The 18,112-nt window shown below is 45.4% G+C and overlaps 1 protein-coding gene across 1 annotated transcript; it reads left to right on the top strand.

Annotated features, from left to right (window-relative positions):
• Positions 1-518: 518 nt before the first annotated feature.
• LOC311111546 (transcriptional repressor CTCF-like) lies at positions 519-17,750 on the top strand. The gene is made up of 13 exons (XM_084154298.1): positions 519-683; positions 2,479-2,760; positions 2,879-3,070; positions 3,229-3,577; positions 3,934-4,104; positions 4,226-4,359; positions 4,480-4,600; positions 5,776-5,925; positions 6,042-6,202; positions 6,422-6,604; positions 14,469-14,604; positions 14,718-14,876; positions 16,666-17,750. The coding sequence occupies exons 2-13, from the start codon at positions 2,488-2,490 to the stop codon at positions 16,944-16,946; spliced, it is 2,310 nt and encodes a 769-aa protein (XP_084010424.1). The 5' UTR covers positions 519-683; positions 2,479-2,487; the 3' UTR covers positions 16,947-17,750.
• The last annotated feature ends 362 nt before the right edge of the window (positions 17,751-18,112 follow it).

The raw sequence follows: 18,112 nt of genomic DNA, 5'->3' as shown, positions 1-18,112 counted from the left end.
AGCACATTGTTGGTGCTGGTACTGTATATGTTTAGGTGCAGGAGCTCCACAATACTTTTGAGCTAATATATTATAAGAGGAATAGGAGCTCAAGCAGTAGAATGCTTGAGGTGCCGGTACTCGGCTCCAGTGAGCTCCTGCCCAAGTCAAGCACTGGATATACACTCTCATAGCCAGCTTCAATCCTTCCCAGCCCCACAATAACATCTGTTATATAATGAAAGTTACAACATCTTGCACAAACTATTCTTACAAGCTTGCATTTGTGCTGTGGTTGCATGGTAGTCTTTAGTCTTTAAATATTTTGATTTTAATAGTGAAATAGCCCTATTAAGGTAACACAAACTAAGTATAGAAAAAATACAACTTCTTTGTCATGTGGAAACAACTGTTCACTCAGACACCACGCCCACGAACGCTGGTTTTCGAAACTGGCGCCCAGACGTCACTGCCACACAACTGCTGCGGTACCCCCCTCCCACTTCTCCCGTCGGGCCTCTGCCTGCGCATGCACACTCGCCCGCTCCAGGCCACCATTTTGTGAAGAAACAACTCTGCCAAAGCGTGAGAGGATTAATAGCGCTGGGACGTAAGGGCACGCTTCCCTACCGTCGCCAGAGTAAGACCAAACAAGCACTGAGCGCTCTAGCAAATCTACCGGGAAAAGGAAGACGGAGGAGCAGGTAAAACGTTACTTTCTCCGATGAAGGGGGGCATTTTTGTAGGAGCTGTCGTCGGCCTCTAGGTGTCACGATGGGGCTCGCGGTCCAGGCGACTGGCGGGGGGTGTTTGTCTCCCTCTATCGTTATCGAAAATTTACTAAAAACATTTATAACCCAGAAGTTAGAGCTTCTGTTAAACTTATTCGTGTATTTTGACTGCTATTAGTTCGTATTAAGGCACGGGTGGCTTTATAAATGCCTTAATGTTTAGGGGATTGTATAGGCCAGGCGTCCATCTTCTCGTGCCCTTTGTTTCCTCTTTTGAGAAGAGAACCCGCGTCTCCGGGTTCTAGAACGAAAGCTCAACATTTCGAGTTTAAACTTTGTATCAATGTCAATGTATACGTATCAATGTAAACTAAATGTTTCCAATCACTCATGGTGCTACACTTTGATAAAAATTATAATGAATCATTAAATCTCTCCTGTAGTCTTTCAGATTTACTACATATACCTAGTCCCTGATCTGGGTAGTTATTTTAGTCAATGTTCTAGAACAATCCGTTGGTTCTAATATATCAACACTAATTGTGTAATACTTTGGATTCAAGCTATTTTACGGCTTCTCAAAATGGGGCTCTAGTTAAGTAGGTCGGTAACTAGGTAACGTTTCACAAAGGTTCCCGAGAGTAAACACGGAAGGAGGGAATGTAGAGTCATCTCTAAATGTAGGCCAAATAAGTGTGCGAGCACGGAGAGTAGATTTCTTCCTAATCAGAAGCTTGATAAGAGTTGGTTTTCTATCATCCGCACCACGTCCCGTCGCGCCAGCCTGGTCCGCCTACAGCCGCCTTTCGATTTAAAACTTGTCATGAGAGAGAGAGCTCCCTCTATAACCTGCACGGTAATGTTACAAAAACATCCGCTATACCGGGGCAAGACACATGAGGGTGAATAGGGCAGGTTCCTTTTACAAGTGAGTTTTTTTATATATAAAAATGATCTGCTTATTTTGCGAGTGTTCTTTTTTTATTGGGACATTGTCAAATGGTCGGTAGATCAGAGAAGTAGGATTAAAGATCAAATAATAATCTTATTGCAATTATCTTGCATACATTAAAGTCAGCAGAAACTCTACACCTTTGTTTTCTGAACTGGACTCATTTCATGTAACATGACACCACTCAAGCAGCAATAAACAGAGAGAAGTTAGTAATAACAAAGTTGCCAGTCCCACACCAGTCAATGGCTATGGTTCCCAGGAAAATACACTACATGACCAAAAGTATGTGGACACCCGCTCGATGAACATCTCATTCCAAAATCATGGGCATTAATATGGAGTTGGTCCCCCCTTTTGCTGCTTTAACAGCCTCCACTCTTCAGGGAAGGCTTTCCACTAGATGTTGGAATATTGCTGCGGGGACTTAGTGAGGTCGGACACAGATGTTGGGCGATTAGGCCTGGCTCGCAGTTGGTGTTCCAATTCATCCCAAAGATGTTCGATGGGGTTGAGGTCAGGACTCTGTGCAGGCCAGTCAAGTTCTTCCACACCGATCTCGACAAACCATTTCTGTATCGCTGAAACAGGAAAGGGCCTTCCCCAAACTGTTGCCACAAAGTTGGAAGCACAGAATCGTCTGCTGCCAGTGTTTGTCTATGGAGATTGCATTGCTGTATTTTCGAATTTATATACTTGTCAGGAACGGGTGTTGCTGAAATAGCCGAATCCACTAATTTGAAGGGGTGTCCACATACCTTTGTGTATATATAGTGTATCAAGTTATTTATTTTTTAATTATTCTGGTCTTATCAGATCATTTTTATGGAGGATGAAGTCGTTTCCATTGAGACCGCTCAGGTCGAGGGTCTCCAGGACAGTGGAGAAGGAGCAGAGCTGCTCCAGACTGCAGAGGCTGCCCTGATGGAGGGGGGTGTGGCACCCGAAGAGGTGACAGGGAATGTTGAAATGATGGTGATGGACACCCTGGACTCTACCCTTGACCCTGCCCTGCTACAGATGAAGACTGAGGTCCTCGAAGGGGGCGGCGCGGTGACGGTCACCGGGGGAGACGAGGGACAGATCATCACCCTGCAGGTTAGTGTGATTTGTGAGTTTACATTGAGAAAGGTTGGGAAAATATCCCTTGTAAGCCAAACTTGTAGGCATAAATTATTCAGAGAACTGACTGACCCTGACTGTGTCTTGAATTTAGGTAGTGAACATGGAGGGGAACATGGAACAGACGAGTGCAGCGCTGGGGCTTGGACAGCTGCAGCTGGTGCAGGTCCCTGTCACTACAGCCACCGTGGAAGAGCTCCAGGCCAGCTTCGTTGACGCCTCGGCAGGCAATACTGAGGCAGAGCCAGTGATCTGCCACACCCTCCCTCTGCCCGAGGGCTTCCAGGTCAGACGCTACTCATCTACAAACACACACTTTAAACAAGCACTTTAATATCCTGATTAATGTTTCTATACACACTTTGGCCTGAAGGCTCAGGTGAGATGCACTGACTATAATACAACTCTAACCCCTTCCTGGCAAATTGTTTTTGTCTGGTGAAGGTGGTGAAGGTGGGGGCGAATGGAGAGGTGGAGACAGTTGAACAGGAAGAACTGCAGGCAGCCCAGGATGAGCTCCAGATGACCCATGGGGAGGAGGAGGAGGAAGTTGAGCCCCAGGTAGAGGACCAGACCTGGTCCAAAGACCCAGATTACCAGCCAACTGCTGGCATCCGCAAGGGGAAGAAGGGCAAGAAGAGCCGCCTGCGTTACGGGGAGGGGGAGCGGGACATGGACGTGTCTGTGTATGACTTTGAGGAGGAGCAGCAGGAGGGGATGCTCTCTGAGGTCAACGCCGAGAAAGTTGTGGGCAACATGAAACCGCCCAAACCAACCAAGATAAAAAAGAAAGGTCAGAGTTGTGTGAAAGGTTACGTTTTGTGTGTATGTGGGGGTATGGCAACCTCTCTCTTTTGGGGGTGTTAAAGGTAGACTCTGCGATGATGCAGAAAGTAGAACGCATAGTGGGTCAATTTCTGCAACAACTACGAGCGTTGAAGCGCAAGGCTCAACTTCTCTGCTGTTTTGGTCCCGTGGCTACCACACTCTTACCAGCGTGAAGCGACCCTGTGCAGATACTGTGTGTGACAGTGAGCGCGACGTCTTGCATTTCGCTCATCTCAATATCTGCGGTGCTGCCCGTGGCAACGTCATTTCGCTGAGTCTACCTTTAATGTGTTTAATAACCCCTTTTGTCTCTCTCCTTAGGTGTGAAGAAGACGTTCCAGTGTGAGCTGTGTAGCTACACCTGCCCCCGGCGCTCTAACCTGGACCGCCACATGAAGAGCCACACAGATGAGAGGCCGCACAAATGCCACCTGTGTGGGAGGGCCTTCAGAACGGTCACACTGCTGAGGAACCACCTCAACACACACACAGGTATCTACAGACTCACATGCTCAGTCACAGGCTGTTAAAAAAAAGAAGGTATTTATCCTTATTGAATGGATAGGGTGAGGGTTACTTATGTTTACTATTGCCCCTTCCCGCTCTCTCTTAGGCACTCGTCCTCATAAATGCCAAGATTGTGACATGGCATTTGTGACTAGTGGAGAGCTGGTGCGTCATCGTCGCTACAAACACACATTCGAGAAACCCTTCAAGTGCTCCATGTGTGACTACGCTAGTGTGGAGGTAAGTACACACGTCTGATCTATGTTTACATGTTATCTAGTAAGAACTCATTTGCAATGTATAACTGAAATGTTTCTGGAATGTTGTTTAACTGTTTGTCTCTCTCTCTCTTTGCCCCAGGTGAGTAAACTGAAGAGACACATCCGCTCCCATACAGGCGAGAGGCCCTTCCAGTGCAGTCTGTGCAGCTATGCCAGTCGAGACACCTACAAACTGAAGAGACACATGAGGACACACTCAGGTAACACATACCCCAATCTCTCAGCCTTACACCTAAATATTCCTGATTTTAGTTTTGTTGATCGATGCTAAAAGTATGACCAAAAGTATATGGACACCTGCTTGTCGTACATCTCACTCCATTAATATGGAGTTGGTCCCCCCTTTGCTACTATTACAGCCTCCACTCTTCTGGGAAGGCTTTCCACAAGAGCATTAGTGAGGTCGGGCACTGATGTTGGGCGATTGGGCTTGGCTCGCAGTCGGCGTTACAATTAATCCCAAAGGTGTTCAATGGGGTTGAGGTCAAGGCTCTGTGCTGGCCAGTCAAGTTCTTAACATTTAAGTAATTTAGCAGACGCTCTTATCCAGAGCGACTTACAAATTGGTGCATTCAACTTATGATAGCCAGTGGGACAACCACCCTATATTTCTTTTTCTTCTTCTTTTTTTTTTATTGGGGGAGGGGTGGGGTAGAAGGATTTGCGTTCTCCTGGAATCCGCCAAACCTATATTCGTCCTTCGGACTGCCAGATGGTGAAGCGTGATTTTTCACTCCAGAGAACGTGTTTCCACTGCTCCAGAGTCCAATGGCGGCGAGCTTTACACCACTCCAGCCGACGCTTGGCATTGCGCATGGTGATCTTAGGCTTGTGTGTGGCTGCTTGGCCATGGAAACTCATTTCATGAAGCTCCTGATGAACAGTTCTTGTGCTGACGTTGCTTCCAGAGGCAGTTTGGAACTCGGTAGTGAGTGTTGCAACTGAGGACAGATTATTTTTACACGCTATGCGCTTCAGCACTTGGCGGTCCAGTTCTGTGAGCTTGTGTGGCCTACCACTTGGCGGCTGAGCCGATGCTGCTCCTAGACATTTCCACTTCACACTAACAGCACTTACAGTTGACCAGGGCAGCTCTAGCAGGGCAGAAATTTGACGAACTGACTTGTTGGAATGGTGGCGTCCTATGACGGTGCCACGTTGAAAGTCACTGAGCTCTTCAGTAAGGCCATTCTACTGCCAATGTTTGTCTATGGAGATTACATGGCTGTGTGGTCACTTTTATACACCTGTCAGCAACAGGTGTGGCTTAAATTGCTGAATCCACTAATTTGAAGGGGTGTCCACATACTTTTGTGTGTATATATAGTGTATCTGCCTCACATACAACCTAATAACCCGTCCCTCTCTCTGGCAGGTGAGAAGCCGTATGAGTGCTACATCTGCCATGCTCGTTTCACACAGAGCGGCACCATGAAGATGCACATCCTGCAGAAGCACACAGAGAATGTGGCCAAGTTCCACTGCCCCCACTGTGACACTGTCATCGCCCGCAAGAGCGACCTGGGTAAGCGACTCGCTTGTGCACAGTCATATCTTCTCTGCTGAAATACGGTCTTGTAACTTGAGTGGATCCGTCTGTGTTCCTTACATTTGGATTGGCCCTTCCTTTCTCACTCTCAGGTGTGCACTTGCGGAAGCAGCACTCATTCATGGAGATGGGCAGGAAGTGTCGTTACTGTGATGCTGTGTTCCACGAGCGTTACGCACTCATCCAGCACCAGAAGTCCCACAAGAATGAGAAGCGCTTCAAGTGCGACCAGTGTGACTATTGCTGCAGACAGGTAAGTGAACGAGACATTCTCTCATTGTTTCCTGTCTTCACTCATTTGAAACGTTGGATGTCCATCATATATTTGCCATCATCAATCTCAGAGATGAGGAGAAGAGGCCACTAAACTATTGAGATGCATCCCATGGATCTGTTTGGAATTCAGCCGGAGACTGTTCTAGACCTCCGGGTGTGTTCACTGACTGTCCTATGTTTAACCTCTCACCCCTAGGAGCGTCACATGATCATGCACAGACGCACACACACGGGGGAGAAGCCGTACGCCTGCAGCCAATGTGCGAAAACTTTCCGGCAGAAGCAGCTGCTGGACATGCACTTCAAACGCTACCATGACCCCAACTTCATCCCCACTGCCTTCGTCTGCAGCAAGTGTGCCAAGACCTTCACTCGCAGGGTAAGGGGACAACACACATCCACAATGCAGGCTAAAGGACTCATTCACATCCAAACACATATCCTCCCGGGCAGGATACGGGACACTCAAAAACACACACCCTCTCACCAGGTTGGAGGATTGAAGCCTAGTTTGCTCCACAGTATGAGTATGTTGTGGTCTTACAGTGCCTTCAGAAAGTATTCATACCCCTTGACTTATTCCACATTTTGTTTTACAGCCTGAATTCAAAATATATATATTTTTTCTCACCCATCCACACACAATACCCCATAATGACAGTGAAAACATGTTTTCAGAAATCTTTCCAAATGTATTGAAAATGAAATACTGATATCTAATTTACGTAAGTATTTACACCCCTGAGTCAATACTTTGTAGAATCAAATCAAATGTTATTTCTCACATGCGCCGAATACAACAGGTGTAGACCTTACAGTGAAATGCTTACTTAACCAACAATGCAGTTTTAAGAAAAATAAGTGTTGAGTAAAAAATATATAGATATGTTTTTTTTAAACTATATAACAAACAAATTAAAGAGCAGCAGTAAAATAACAGTAGTGAGGCTATATACAGGGGGTACCGGTACAGTCAATGTGCGGGGGCACAGATTAGTCGACGTAATTGAGGTAAAATGTATACTACCGGTCAAAAGGTTTAGAACACCTACTAATTCAAGGGTTTTTCTTTATTTTTACTGTTTTCTACATTGTAGAATAATAGTGAAGGCATCAAAACTATTAAATAACACATACAGTGGGGGAAAAAAGTATTTAGTCAGCTACCAATTGTGCAAGTTCTCCCACTTAAAAAAATGAGAGAGGCCTGTAATTTTTATCATAGGTACACGTCAACTATGACAGACAAATTGAGATTTTTTTCCTAAAGAAAATCACATTGTAGGATTTTTTATGAATGTATTTGCAAATTATGGTGGAAAATAAGTATTTGGTCACCTACAACAAGCAAGATTTCTGGCTCTCACAGACCTGTAACTTCTTCTTTAAGAGGCTCCTCTGTCCTCCACTCGTTACCTGTATTAATGGCACCTGTTTGAACTTGTTATCAGTATAAAAGACACCTGTCCACAACCTCAAACAGTCACACTCCAAACTCCACTATGGAAAAGACCAAAGAGCTGTCAAAGGACACCAGAAACAAAATTGTAGACCTGCACCAGGCTGGGAAGACTGAATCTGCAATAGGTAAGCAGCTTGGTTTGAAGAAATCAACTGTGGGAGCAAATATTAGGAAATGGAAGACATACAAGACCACTGATAATCTCCCTCGATCTGGGGCTCCACGCAAGATCTCACCCCGTGGGGTCAAAATGATCACAAGAACGGTGAGCAAAAATCCCAGAACCACACGGGGGGACCTAGTGAATGACCTGCAGAGAGCTGGGACCAAAGTAACAAAGCCTACCATCAGTAACACACTACGCCGCCAGGGACTCAAATCCTGCAGTGCCAGACGTGTCCCCCTGCTTAAGCCAGTACATGTCCAGGCCCGACTGAAGTATGCTAGAGTGCATTTGGATGATCCAGAAGAGAATTGGGAGAATGTCATATGGTCAGATGAAACCAAAATATAACTTTTTGGTAAAAACTCAACTCGTCGTGTTTGGAGGACAAAGAATGCTGAGTTGCATCCAAAGAACACCATACCTACTGTGAAGCATGGGGGTGGAAACATCATGCTTTGGGGCTGTTTTTCTGCAAAGGGACCAGGACGACTGATCCGTGTAAAGGAAAGAATGAATGGGGCCATGTATCGTGAGATTTTGAGTGAAAACCTCCTTCCATCAGCAAAGGCATTGAAGATGAAACGTGGCTGGGTCTTTCAGCATGACAATGATCCCAAACACACCGCCCGGGCAACGAAGGAGTGGCTTCGTAAGAAGCATTTCAAGGTCCTGGAGTGGCCTAGCCAGTCTCCAGATCTCAACCCCATAGAAAATCTTTGGAGGGTGTTGAAAGTCTGTGTTGCCCAGCGACAGCCCCAAAACATCACTGCTCTAGAGGAGATCTGCATGGAGGAATGGGCCAAAATACCAGCAACAGTGTGTGAAAACCTTGTGAAGACTTACAGAAAACGTTTGACCTGTGTCATTGCCAACAAAGGGTATATAACAAAGTATTGAGAAACTTTTGTTATTGACCAAATACTTATTTTCCACCATAATTTGCAAATAAATTCATTAAAAATCCTACAATGTGATTTTCTGGATTTTTTTCCTCATTTTGTCTGTCATAGTTGACGTGTACCTATGATGAAAATTACAGGCCTCTCTCATTTTTTTAAGTGGGAGAACTTGCACAATTGGTAGCTGACTAAATACTTTTTTCCCCCACTGTATAGAATCATGTAGTAACCAAAAAAGTGTTAAACAAATCAAAATATATTTTATGTTTGAGATTCTTCAAATAGCCACCCTTTGCCTTGATGACAGCTTTGCACACTCTTGGCATTCTCTCAACCAGCTTCACCTGGAATGCTTTTCCAACAGTCTTGAAGGAGTTCCCACATATGCTGAGCACTTGTTGGCTGCTTTTCCTTCACTCTGTGGTCCAACTCATCCCAAACCATCTGAATTTGGTTGAGGTCGGGGGATTGTGGAGCCAGGTCATCTGATGCAGCACTCCATCACTCTCCTTCTTGGTAAAATAGCCCTTACACAGCCTGGAGGTGTGTTGGGTCATTGTCCTGTTGAAAAACAAATGATAGTCCAACTAAGCCCAAACCAGATGGGATGGTAGCTGCGGAATGCTGTGGTAGCCATGCTGGTTAAGTGTGCCTTGAATTCTAAATAAATCACAGACAATGTCACCAGCAAAGCACCTCCACACCATAACACCTCCTCCATGCATTACGTTGGGAAATACACATGCGGAGATCACCCATTCACCCACACAGCGTCTCACAAAGACACAGCGGTTGGAACCAAAAATGTCCACTTTGGACTCTAGACCAAAGGACACATTTCCACCGGTCTAATGTCTATTGCTCGTGTTTCTTGGCCAAAGCAAGTCTCCTCTTCTTATTGGTGTCCATTAGTAGTGGTTTCTTTGCAGCAATTCGACCATGAAGGCCTGATTCACGCAGTCTCCTCTGAACAGTTGTAGTTGAGATGTGTCTGTTACTTGAACTCAGAAGCGTTTATTTGGGCTGCAATTTCTGGGGCTGGTAACTGCAGCAGAGGTACCTTCTGTGGCGGTCCTCATGAGAGCCAGTTTCATCATAGCGCTTGATGGTTTTGGCGACTGCACTTGAAGAAACTTTCAAAGCTCTCGATGGTGCAGCTGTATAACTTTTTGAGGATCTGAGGACCCATGCCAAATCTTTTCAGTCTCCTGAGGGTAAATAAGCTTTGTCGTGCCCTCTTCACGACTGTCTTGCTGTGTTTGGACCATGATAGGTTTTTGGTGATGTGGACGCCAAGGAACTTGAAGCTCTCAACCTGCCGTACTACAGCCCCGTCGATGAGAATGGGGGCGTGCTCGGTTCTCCTTTTCCTGTAGTCCACAATCATCTCCTTTGTCTTGGTCACGTTGAGGGAGAGGTTGTTATCCTGGCACCACACGGCCAGGTCTCTGACCTCCTCCCTACAGGCTGTCTCATCGTTGTCGGTGATCAGGCCTACCACTGTTGTGTCGTTGGCAAACTTAATGATGGTGTTGGAGTCGTGCTTTGCCATGCAGTCGTGGGTGAACAGGGAGTACAGGTGGGGACTGAGCACGCACCCCTGAGGGGCCCCCGTGTTGAGGATTAGCGTGGCAGATGTGTTACCTACCCTTACCACCTGGGGGCGGCCTGTCAGGAAGTCCAGGATCCAGTTGCAGAGGGATGTGTTTAGTCCCAGGGTCCTTAGCTTAGTCATGAGCTTTGAGGGCACTATGGTGTTGAACGCTGAGCTGTAGTCAATGAATAGCATTCTCCCGTAGGTGTTCCTTTTGTCCAGGTGGGAAAGGGCAGTGTGGAGTGCAATAGAGATTGCATCATCTGTTGGGGCGGTATGCATATTGGAGTGGGTCTAGGGTTTCTGGGATAATGGTGTTGATGTGAGCCATGACCAGCCTTTCAAAGCCCTTCATGGCTACAGACGTGAGTGCTACGGGTCGGTAGTCATTTAGGCAGGTTACCTTAGTGTGCGCAGGGACTATGGTGGTCTGCCTGAAACATGTTGGTATTACACACTCAGTCAGGGACAGGTTGAAAAAGTCAGTGAAGACACTTGCCAGTTGGTCAGCGCATGCTCGGAGTACACGTCCTGGTAATCCGTCTAGCCCTGCGGCCTTGTGAATGCTGACCTGTTTTAAAGGTCTTACTCACATCGGCTACGGAGAGCGTGATCACAGTTGTCCGGAACAGCTGATGCTCTCATGCATGCTTCAGTGTTGCTTGCCTCGAAGCGAGCATAGAAGTAATTTAGCTCGTCTGGTAGGCTCGTGTCACTGGGTAGCTCGCGGCTGGGCTTCCCTTTGTAGTCCGTAATAGTTTGCAAGCCCTGCCACATCCGACGAGCGTCGGAGCCGGTGTAGTACGATTCAATCTTAGTCCTGTATTGACGCTTTGCCTGTTTGATGGTTCGTCGGAGGGCACAGCGGGATTTCTTATAAGCGTCCGGGTTAGAGTCCCGCTCCTTGAAAGCGACAGGTCTACCCTTTAACTCAGTGCGATGTTGCCTGTAATCCATGACTTCTGGTTTGGGTATGTACGTACAGTCACTGTGGGGACGACGTCATCAATGCACTTATTGATGAAGCCAGTGACTGATGTGGTGTACTCCTCAATGCCATCGGAAGAATCCTGGAACATATTCCAGTCTGTGCTAGCAAAACAGTCCTGTAGCTTAGCATCTGCGTCATCTGACCACTTCTGTATTGAGCGAGTCACTGGTACTTCCTGCTTTAGTTTTTGCGGATATAATTATGGTCAGATTTGCCAAATGGAGGGCGAGGGAGAGCTTTGAACGCTTCTCTGTGTGTGGAGTAAAGGTGGTCTAGAGATTTTTTCAAAAACAAAAATAGTTTGTTTCTATCTTTTATCTGGTTGCACATTTAACATGCTGGTAGCAATTAGGTAAAACGGATGTAAATTTCCCTGCATTAAAGTCCCCAGCCACTAGGAGTGCCGCCTCTGGATGAGCATTTTCTTGTGTGCTTATGGCCTTATACAGCTTGTTGAGTGCAGTCTTAGTGCCAGCATGGGTTTGTAGTGGTAAATAGACAGCTACGAAAAATATAGACTCTCTTGGTAAATAATGTGGTCTACAGCTTATCATGAGATACTCTACCTCAGGTGAGCAAAACCTCACGATTTCGTGCACCAGCTGTTATTTACAAATATACACAGACTGCCACCCTTTGTCTTACCGGAGGCAGCTGTTCTATCTTGCCGATGCACCGAAAACCCCGCCAGCTGTATTTTATCCATGTCGTCGTTCAGCCACGACTCTGTGAAACATAAGATATTACAGTTTTTAATGCCCCGCTGGTAGGATGTTCTTGATTGGAGCTCATCCATTTTAATATCCAATGATTGTACGTTGGCTAATAGGACTGATGGTAGAGGCAGATTACCCACTCACCGTCGGATCCTTACAAGGCACCCCGACCTACGTCCCCGATATCCCCATCTCTTCTTCATGCGAATGACGGGGATTTGGGCGTTGTTGGTTGTTTGAAGTAAATCCTTCGCGTCCGACTCGTTAAAGAAAAAATCTTCGTCCAGTATGAGTTGAGTAATCGCTGTCCTGATATCCAGAAGCTCTTTCCGGTCATAAGAGACGGTGGCAGAAACATGTGGCGTGGCAGAAACATTATGTGGCGACTACAGCTTCATGAGTCGTCTTGGGTATGTCTGTATCAGCTTCTGGATTTGGGGATTTTCTCCCATTTCTTTAACCTTTGTTAAAGAGCCACTGAACACGCCGATTGGCATGTGTGTCTTTCTGTTGCTCATTAAAAATGAGATTTCAGTCTTGGAGATGTTTCCTGACCGATTCCGCATTTGGTTGATGTTTGTCCCCCACGAGTCACTGAATTAATCTAAGAACTCAATAAATCTGTAAAAAATGGTTACGTTTTTGCCGAGGATGTTTTAGTTGCACAATTTTGGTGCAGTATTTCTCAAGTTTAAAAAAAAATGTGCGACGTGTTGTCTTATGTGAACAGTCGGAGCTGCTGAGCAGGTCTGTCGCACTGTCTATGCTATTGGATAGAGAGCAATCACCGCAGCTGTTCATCCCATGTTAGTGGGCAAATGGACATTGTCAAATCAAACCCCAATTTTAATTTATCTGTGTGGTGCATGGATGTTTCAAACTCTGTTTTAGACTGACTTTATGTCCCAAATTGTCATATTTACACTTAGTTGATAATTTTGACACTAGTTTCTGACTCATCGATGCCACATAGGTCGTTTTCAAAGGGAATAGTTGATTTTTAAAGGCAGTCGCTCTACAAGTTAGATGGGGAGCGGCGGTGAACAGCAATCTTCAAGTCTTTCCACCGATCTTCAATGTGATTCAAGTCTAGGTTTTCGCTGGGCCACTCAAGGACTCTCACTTTCTTGTTCTGAAGCCATTCCAGGGTTCCTTTGGCTGTATGCTTGGGGTCATTTTTCGGTTGGAACGTAAATCTTCACCCCAGTCTAAGGTCATTTTCACCCTGAAGCAGGTTCTCATCATGAATTTGCCTGTATTTGCCTCCATTCATTGTTCCCTCTTATCCTTACCAGTCTTCCAGGCCCTGCCACTGAAAAACATCCCCATAGCATGATGCTGCCACCACCATGCTTCACGGTAAGGATGGTGTTGGACGGGTGATGAGCTGTGCCTGGTTTTCTTCAAACATAGCGCTTTGCATTCAGGCCAAATAGTTCCATTTTTCTCATCAGACCACATCATCTTTTGCCTTATCTGTCTTTCACATGCCTTTTTGCAAACTCCAAGCGTGCTGGCTTCTGTCTGCCCATTCTCCCAAAAAACCCAGATTGGTGAAATGCTGTACATACGGTTGTCCTTCTGGCAGGTTCTCCCATCTCAGCCAAGGAACTCTGTAGTTCTGTCAGAGTGGTCATTGGGTTCTTGGTCATCCCCCCCTGACCAAGGTCCTTCTTGCATGGTTGCTCAGTTTGGTTGGACCGCCAGCTCTAGGCGGATTCTGGGTAGTTCCATATTTTTTCCATTTCACAATGATGGAGACCACTGTGCTCTTTTGAAACTTTGAACACTCTAGAAATTGTTTTATACCCTTCCCCAGATGTCTCATCACAATTCTATCTCGGAGAGCTACGGACAGTTCCTTGGACTTCATGGTATAGTTTCTGCTCTGAAATGCACAGTTAACTGTGGGGCCATATATAGACTGGTGTTTCTTTCTAAATCATGTCCAAACAATTTAATTTGTCACAGGTGGGCTCCAAGTTGTTGTGACATCTCAAATGTGATCAAAAGAAAATTGGATGCACCTGAGCTCAATTTGGAATGTCATAGCAAAGGGGTGTGAATACTTATGTAAATGAGATTTCTGTATTTTATCTTCAGTAAATGTGCAAACATTTCTAAACATGTTTTCACATTGTCATTATGGGGTATTGTGTGTTTCATTATTATTTTGAAACCAGTTAAACATACACATACGAACAACAACTTAGACGCACACAAAATACTACATCTCATCTGCCCACATGCTCACACCCCCATCCCTAGTACCTGCATTGTTTTCCGTTATGTTAATGACTGATTTCTATGTTTTTAGTATACATTTTCTAAAGATGAGTGATGAAGAGAATCGTCCAGCCCATTGGGTATCTCACTATTTTCTGAAGGCACTGTATATGACCGTTTGCTCCTCAGAACACCATGCTGCGTCACGCGGAGAACTGTAACGGAGAGAACACCGGCAACGAGAACGGAACCCCGCCCAAGAAAGGCCGCCGCGGCAGGAAAAGGAAGATGCGCTCCAGACGGGATGACGATGACGACGACACCGGTACGACCAAGTCACATTTCACTTTCTTGTTCTTATACAATGCAATAATAATATTGTGTACTGTGTATCTTAAGGGTACAGCGTTAAAATCAGGACTTTCTTCTCTTCCACAGAGCCTGAGCTGGATGACATTGAGGAGGATGAGGATGAGGAGGAGCTGCTAGCTGAGATTGAGGTGGAGCAGGCACCACCTGTTGACCCTGTCCCTGCCCCTGTGGGCCCGCCAGCCAAGAGGAAACGTGGAAGACCTCCCAAGCCCAAACCTGCCCCAAGTGAGTCACACTCACTGGTACCCTGTTGGAATACTTAAAAAATACCACCCTCCCTACTTAATTTCTTGAAGGAATCACTTTTCATGCAGACATGCAATAGAGTGAATACTTTGGCATACAGTGGGGGGGGGGGAAAGTATTTAGTCAGCCACCAATTGTGCAAGTTCTCCCACTCCCTGTAATTTTCATCATAGGTACACGTCAACTATGACAGACAAATTGAGAAAAAATATTCCAGAAAATCACATTGTAGGATTTAAATGAATTTATTTGCAGATTATGGTGGAAAATAAGTATTTGGTCACCTACAAACAAGCAAGATTTCTGGCTCTCACAGACCTGTAACAACTTCTTTAAGAGGCTCCTCTGTCCTCCACTCCTTACCTGTATTAATGGCACCTGTTTGAACTTGTTATCAGTATAAAAGACACCTGTCCACAACCTCAAACAGTCACACTCCAAACTCCACTATGGCCAAGACCAAAGAGCTGTCAAAGGACACCAGAAACAAAATTGTAGATCTGCACCAGGCTGGGAAGACTGAATCTGCAATAGGTAAGCAGCTTGGTTTGAAGAAATCAACTGTGGGAGCAATTATTAGGAAATGGAAGACATACAAGACCACTGATAATCTCCCTCGATCTGGGGCTCCACGCAAGATCTCACCCCGTGGGGTCAAAATGATCACAAGTACGGTGAGCAAAAATCCCAGAACCACACGGGGGGACCTAGTGAATGACCTGCAGAGAGCTGGGACCAAAGTAACAAAGCCTACCATCAGTAACACACTACGCCGCCAGGGATTCAAATCCTGCAGTGCCAGACGTGTCCCCCTGCTTAAGCCAGTACATGTCCAGGCCCGTCTGAAGTTTGCTAGAGTGCATTTGGATGATCCAGAAGAGGATTGGGAGAATGTCAGATGAAACCAAAATAGAACTTTTTGGTAAAAACTCACCTCGTCGTGTTTGGAGGACAAAGAATGCTGAGTTGCATCCAAAGAACACCATACCTACTGTGAAGCATGGGGGTGGAAACATCATGCTTTGTGGCTGTTTTTCTGCAAAGGGACCAGGACGACTGATCCGTGTAAAGGAAAGAATGAATGGGGCCATGTATCGTGAGATTTTGAGTGAAAACCTCCTTCCATCAGCAAAGGCATTGAAGATGAAACGTGGCTGGGTCTTTCAGCATGACAATGATCCCAAACACACCGCCCGGGCAACGAAGGAGTGGCTTCGTAAGAAGCATTTCAAGGTCCTGGAGTGGCCTAGCCAGTCTCCAGATCTCAACCCCATAGAAAATCTTTGGAGGGAGTTGAAAGTCTGTGTTGCCCAGCGACAGCCCCAAAACATCACTGCTCTAGAGGAGATCTGCATGGAGGAATGGGCCAAAATACCAACAACAGTGTGTGAAAACCTTGTGAAGACTTACAGAAAACGTTTGACCTGTGTCATTGCCAACAAAGGGTATATAACAAAGTATTGAGAAACTTTTGTTATTGACCAAATACTTATTTTCCACCATAATTTGCAAATAAATTCATTAAAAATCCTACAATGTGATTTTCTGGATTTTCTTTTCTCATTTTGTCTGTCATAGTTGACGTGTACCTATGATAAAAATTACAGGCCTCTCTCATCTTTTTAAGTGGGAGAACTTGCACAATTGGTAGCTGACTAAATACCTTTTTTCCCCGCTGTATTTAATCAGGTACAGATAACTGATCAGTATCCCAAAGGACTCAAAAGTCCCAAAACAGCTGAACAGATGTGTTTTCTTCTTCCCTCAGCGGCGGCAATCATCCGTGTGGAGGATGAGACCACAGGCGAGGTGGATGACATCATTGTGAAGAAAGAGATGAAAGCTGAGCAGGCGAGCCAGGAGGAAGAAGCTGTCGTGGATGAGGAGCCGGCAGTAGAGGTCGAGCATGCTGAAGGAGAGCCTTCCAATCAGGTAGAAGAGTCATTCCAGGGGGAGGAGGTGGTGCAGGAAGTGGCACTGTCGGTCACAGAGGCTCCGCCCAACGGTGACCTCACTCCTGAGATGATTCTCAGCATGATGGACCGGTGATGAAGACGGAGCCTCTGTCTGCATCCAGCAATACAAATTGTCCCGTTTGTACACTCACATGTACCCACTCTCAAACACAACACACGTACCTTCCCTCGCATACACCATACACGTATACCACACATATACACCCTAGTTACGTAACCTTAGATCTTTCTCTCTCTGATGTTGATGATAATGCCTGGGACATGTCTAAAGATACCTTTAGCCCATTCTATTTTTTTAAGAGCTTATTTTCCTCTCTCTCTTGTGATCTCTATCTACATCCCACTGCGAAACACCTTACACCCTCATGTTGAATTATGTGTGTATACAAAATCTAGATAACATTATGCAGACTGTTGTCACTGGAAAAGATGTAAGGAGAGGGGGTGTGGTTTAGATCATGATAATGTATTATGTCATAAATCATGTGCTCATTCTGCTGTCAATTATGTTCTATAGGCCCTCAGAGAATGCTTTCTCTGTAGCATATTTTGGCCCACATTTGATCTCATGTTGGCCCTCTCCTCGTGCTCTGTTGTCTGTCTAAAAACAATGATGTGCTTTCACCCTGTTAGGGGATCAAAGTTTAGGGATGACCTGAAATATTCTGCTTTTACAAAATGTTATGCTGTTTTCAAATGAAACACAATACCTTGCTCATGTTAAAGCTTTTAGAATTGATTTGTTTTTTGGTTTGATGCTTTTTTCTTTTGTACCATGGAAATGAAATGCTAGGGGGCTTGAATGGCAATTATATGATTGGAGGGGTGAGAGAATGTTTGACTGTACAGTCAATTAAAAATTAAAAGATCAACCTACTGGGGTGTCATGAGTCAAATTGCTTCAGTTTCAGCCTTGATTAGGCTTATTTAGCATGGCATGTAGTACTGATATATAGACACTTTAGGATGTTTCATCATGTTTAGACTAGAGTATTATCTGCTACATTCTTCTGACACCTGAAAGGCTTATGCCCACAAGTCTCTTTTTAGAAACCTGTTCAGAGTAGTAGAGGAACTAGACTATAATGGTTGTTCCTTGAAGTTTCCTCTGATATTGAGTGCTTCATTAAAACACAATTTTAGTCCCCTCCCTGGTTTTCCCTTGCTTGATATTGTAATCACTTCATGGAGAGACACACCAGAAACCAATTGCCTAGATCACCAGTCATCCCCTGCATT

Source organism: Coregonus lavaretus, assembly GCF_964263955.1.
Source record: "Coregonus lavaretus genome assembly, chromosome: 37".
Lineage (NCBI taxonomy): Eukaryota > Metazoa > Chordata > Actinopteri > Salmoniformes > Salmonidae > Coregonus > Coregonus lavaretus.
This window is presented reverse-complemented; position numbering and strand designations above follow the sequence as displayed.

Bases quoted from the DNA above. Each gene is read 5' to 3' on its own strand.
- LOC311111546 (XM_084154298.1), top strand. From the start codon at position 2,488: ATGGAGGATGAAGTCGTTTCCATTGAGACCGCTCAGGTCGAGGGTCTC. The intron at 3,071-3,228 runs GTCAGACGCTAC...TGTCTGGTGAAG, and splicing joins CTCTGCCCGAGGGCTTCCAG to GTGGTGAAGGTGGGGGCGAA. The intron at 4,601-5,775 runs GTAACACATACC...TCTCTCTGGCAG, and splicing joins ACACATGAGGACACACTCAG to GTGAGAAGCCGTATGAGTGC.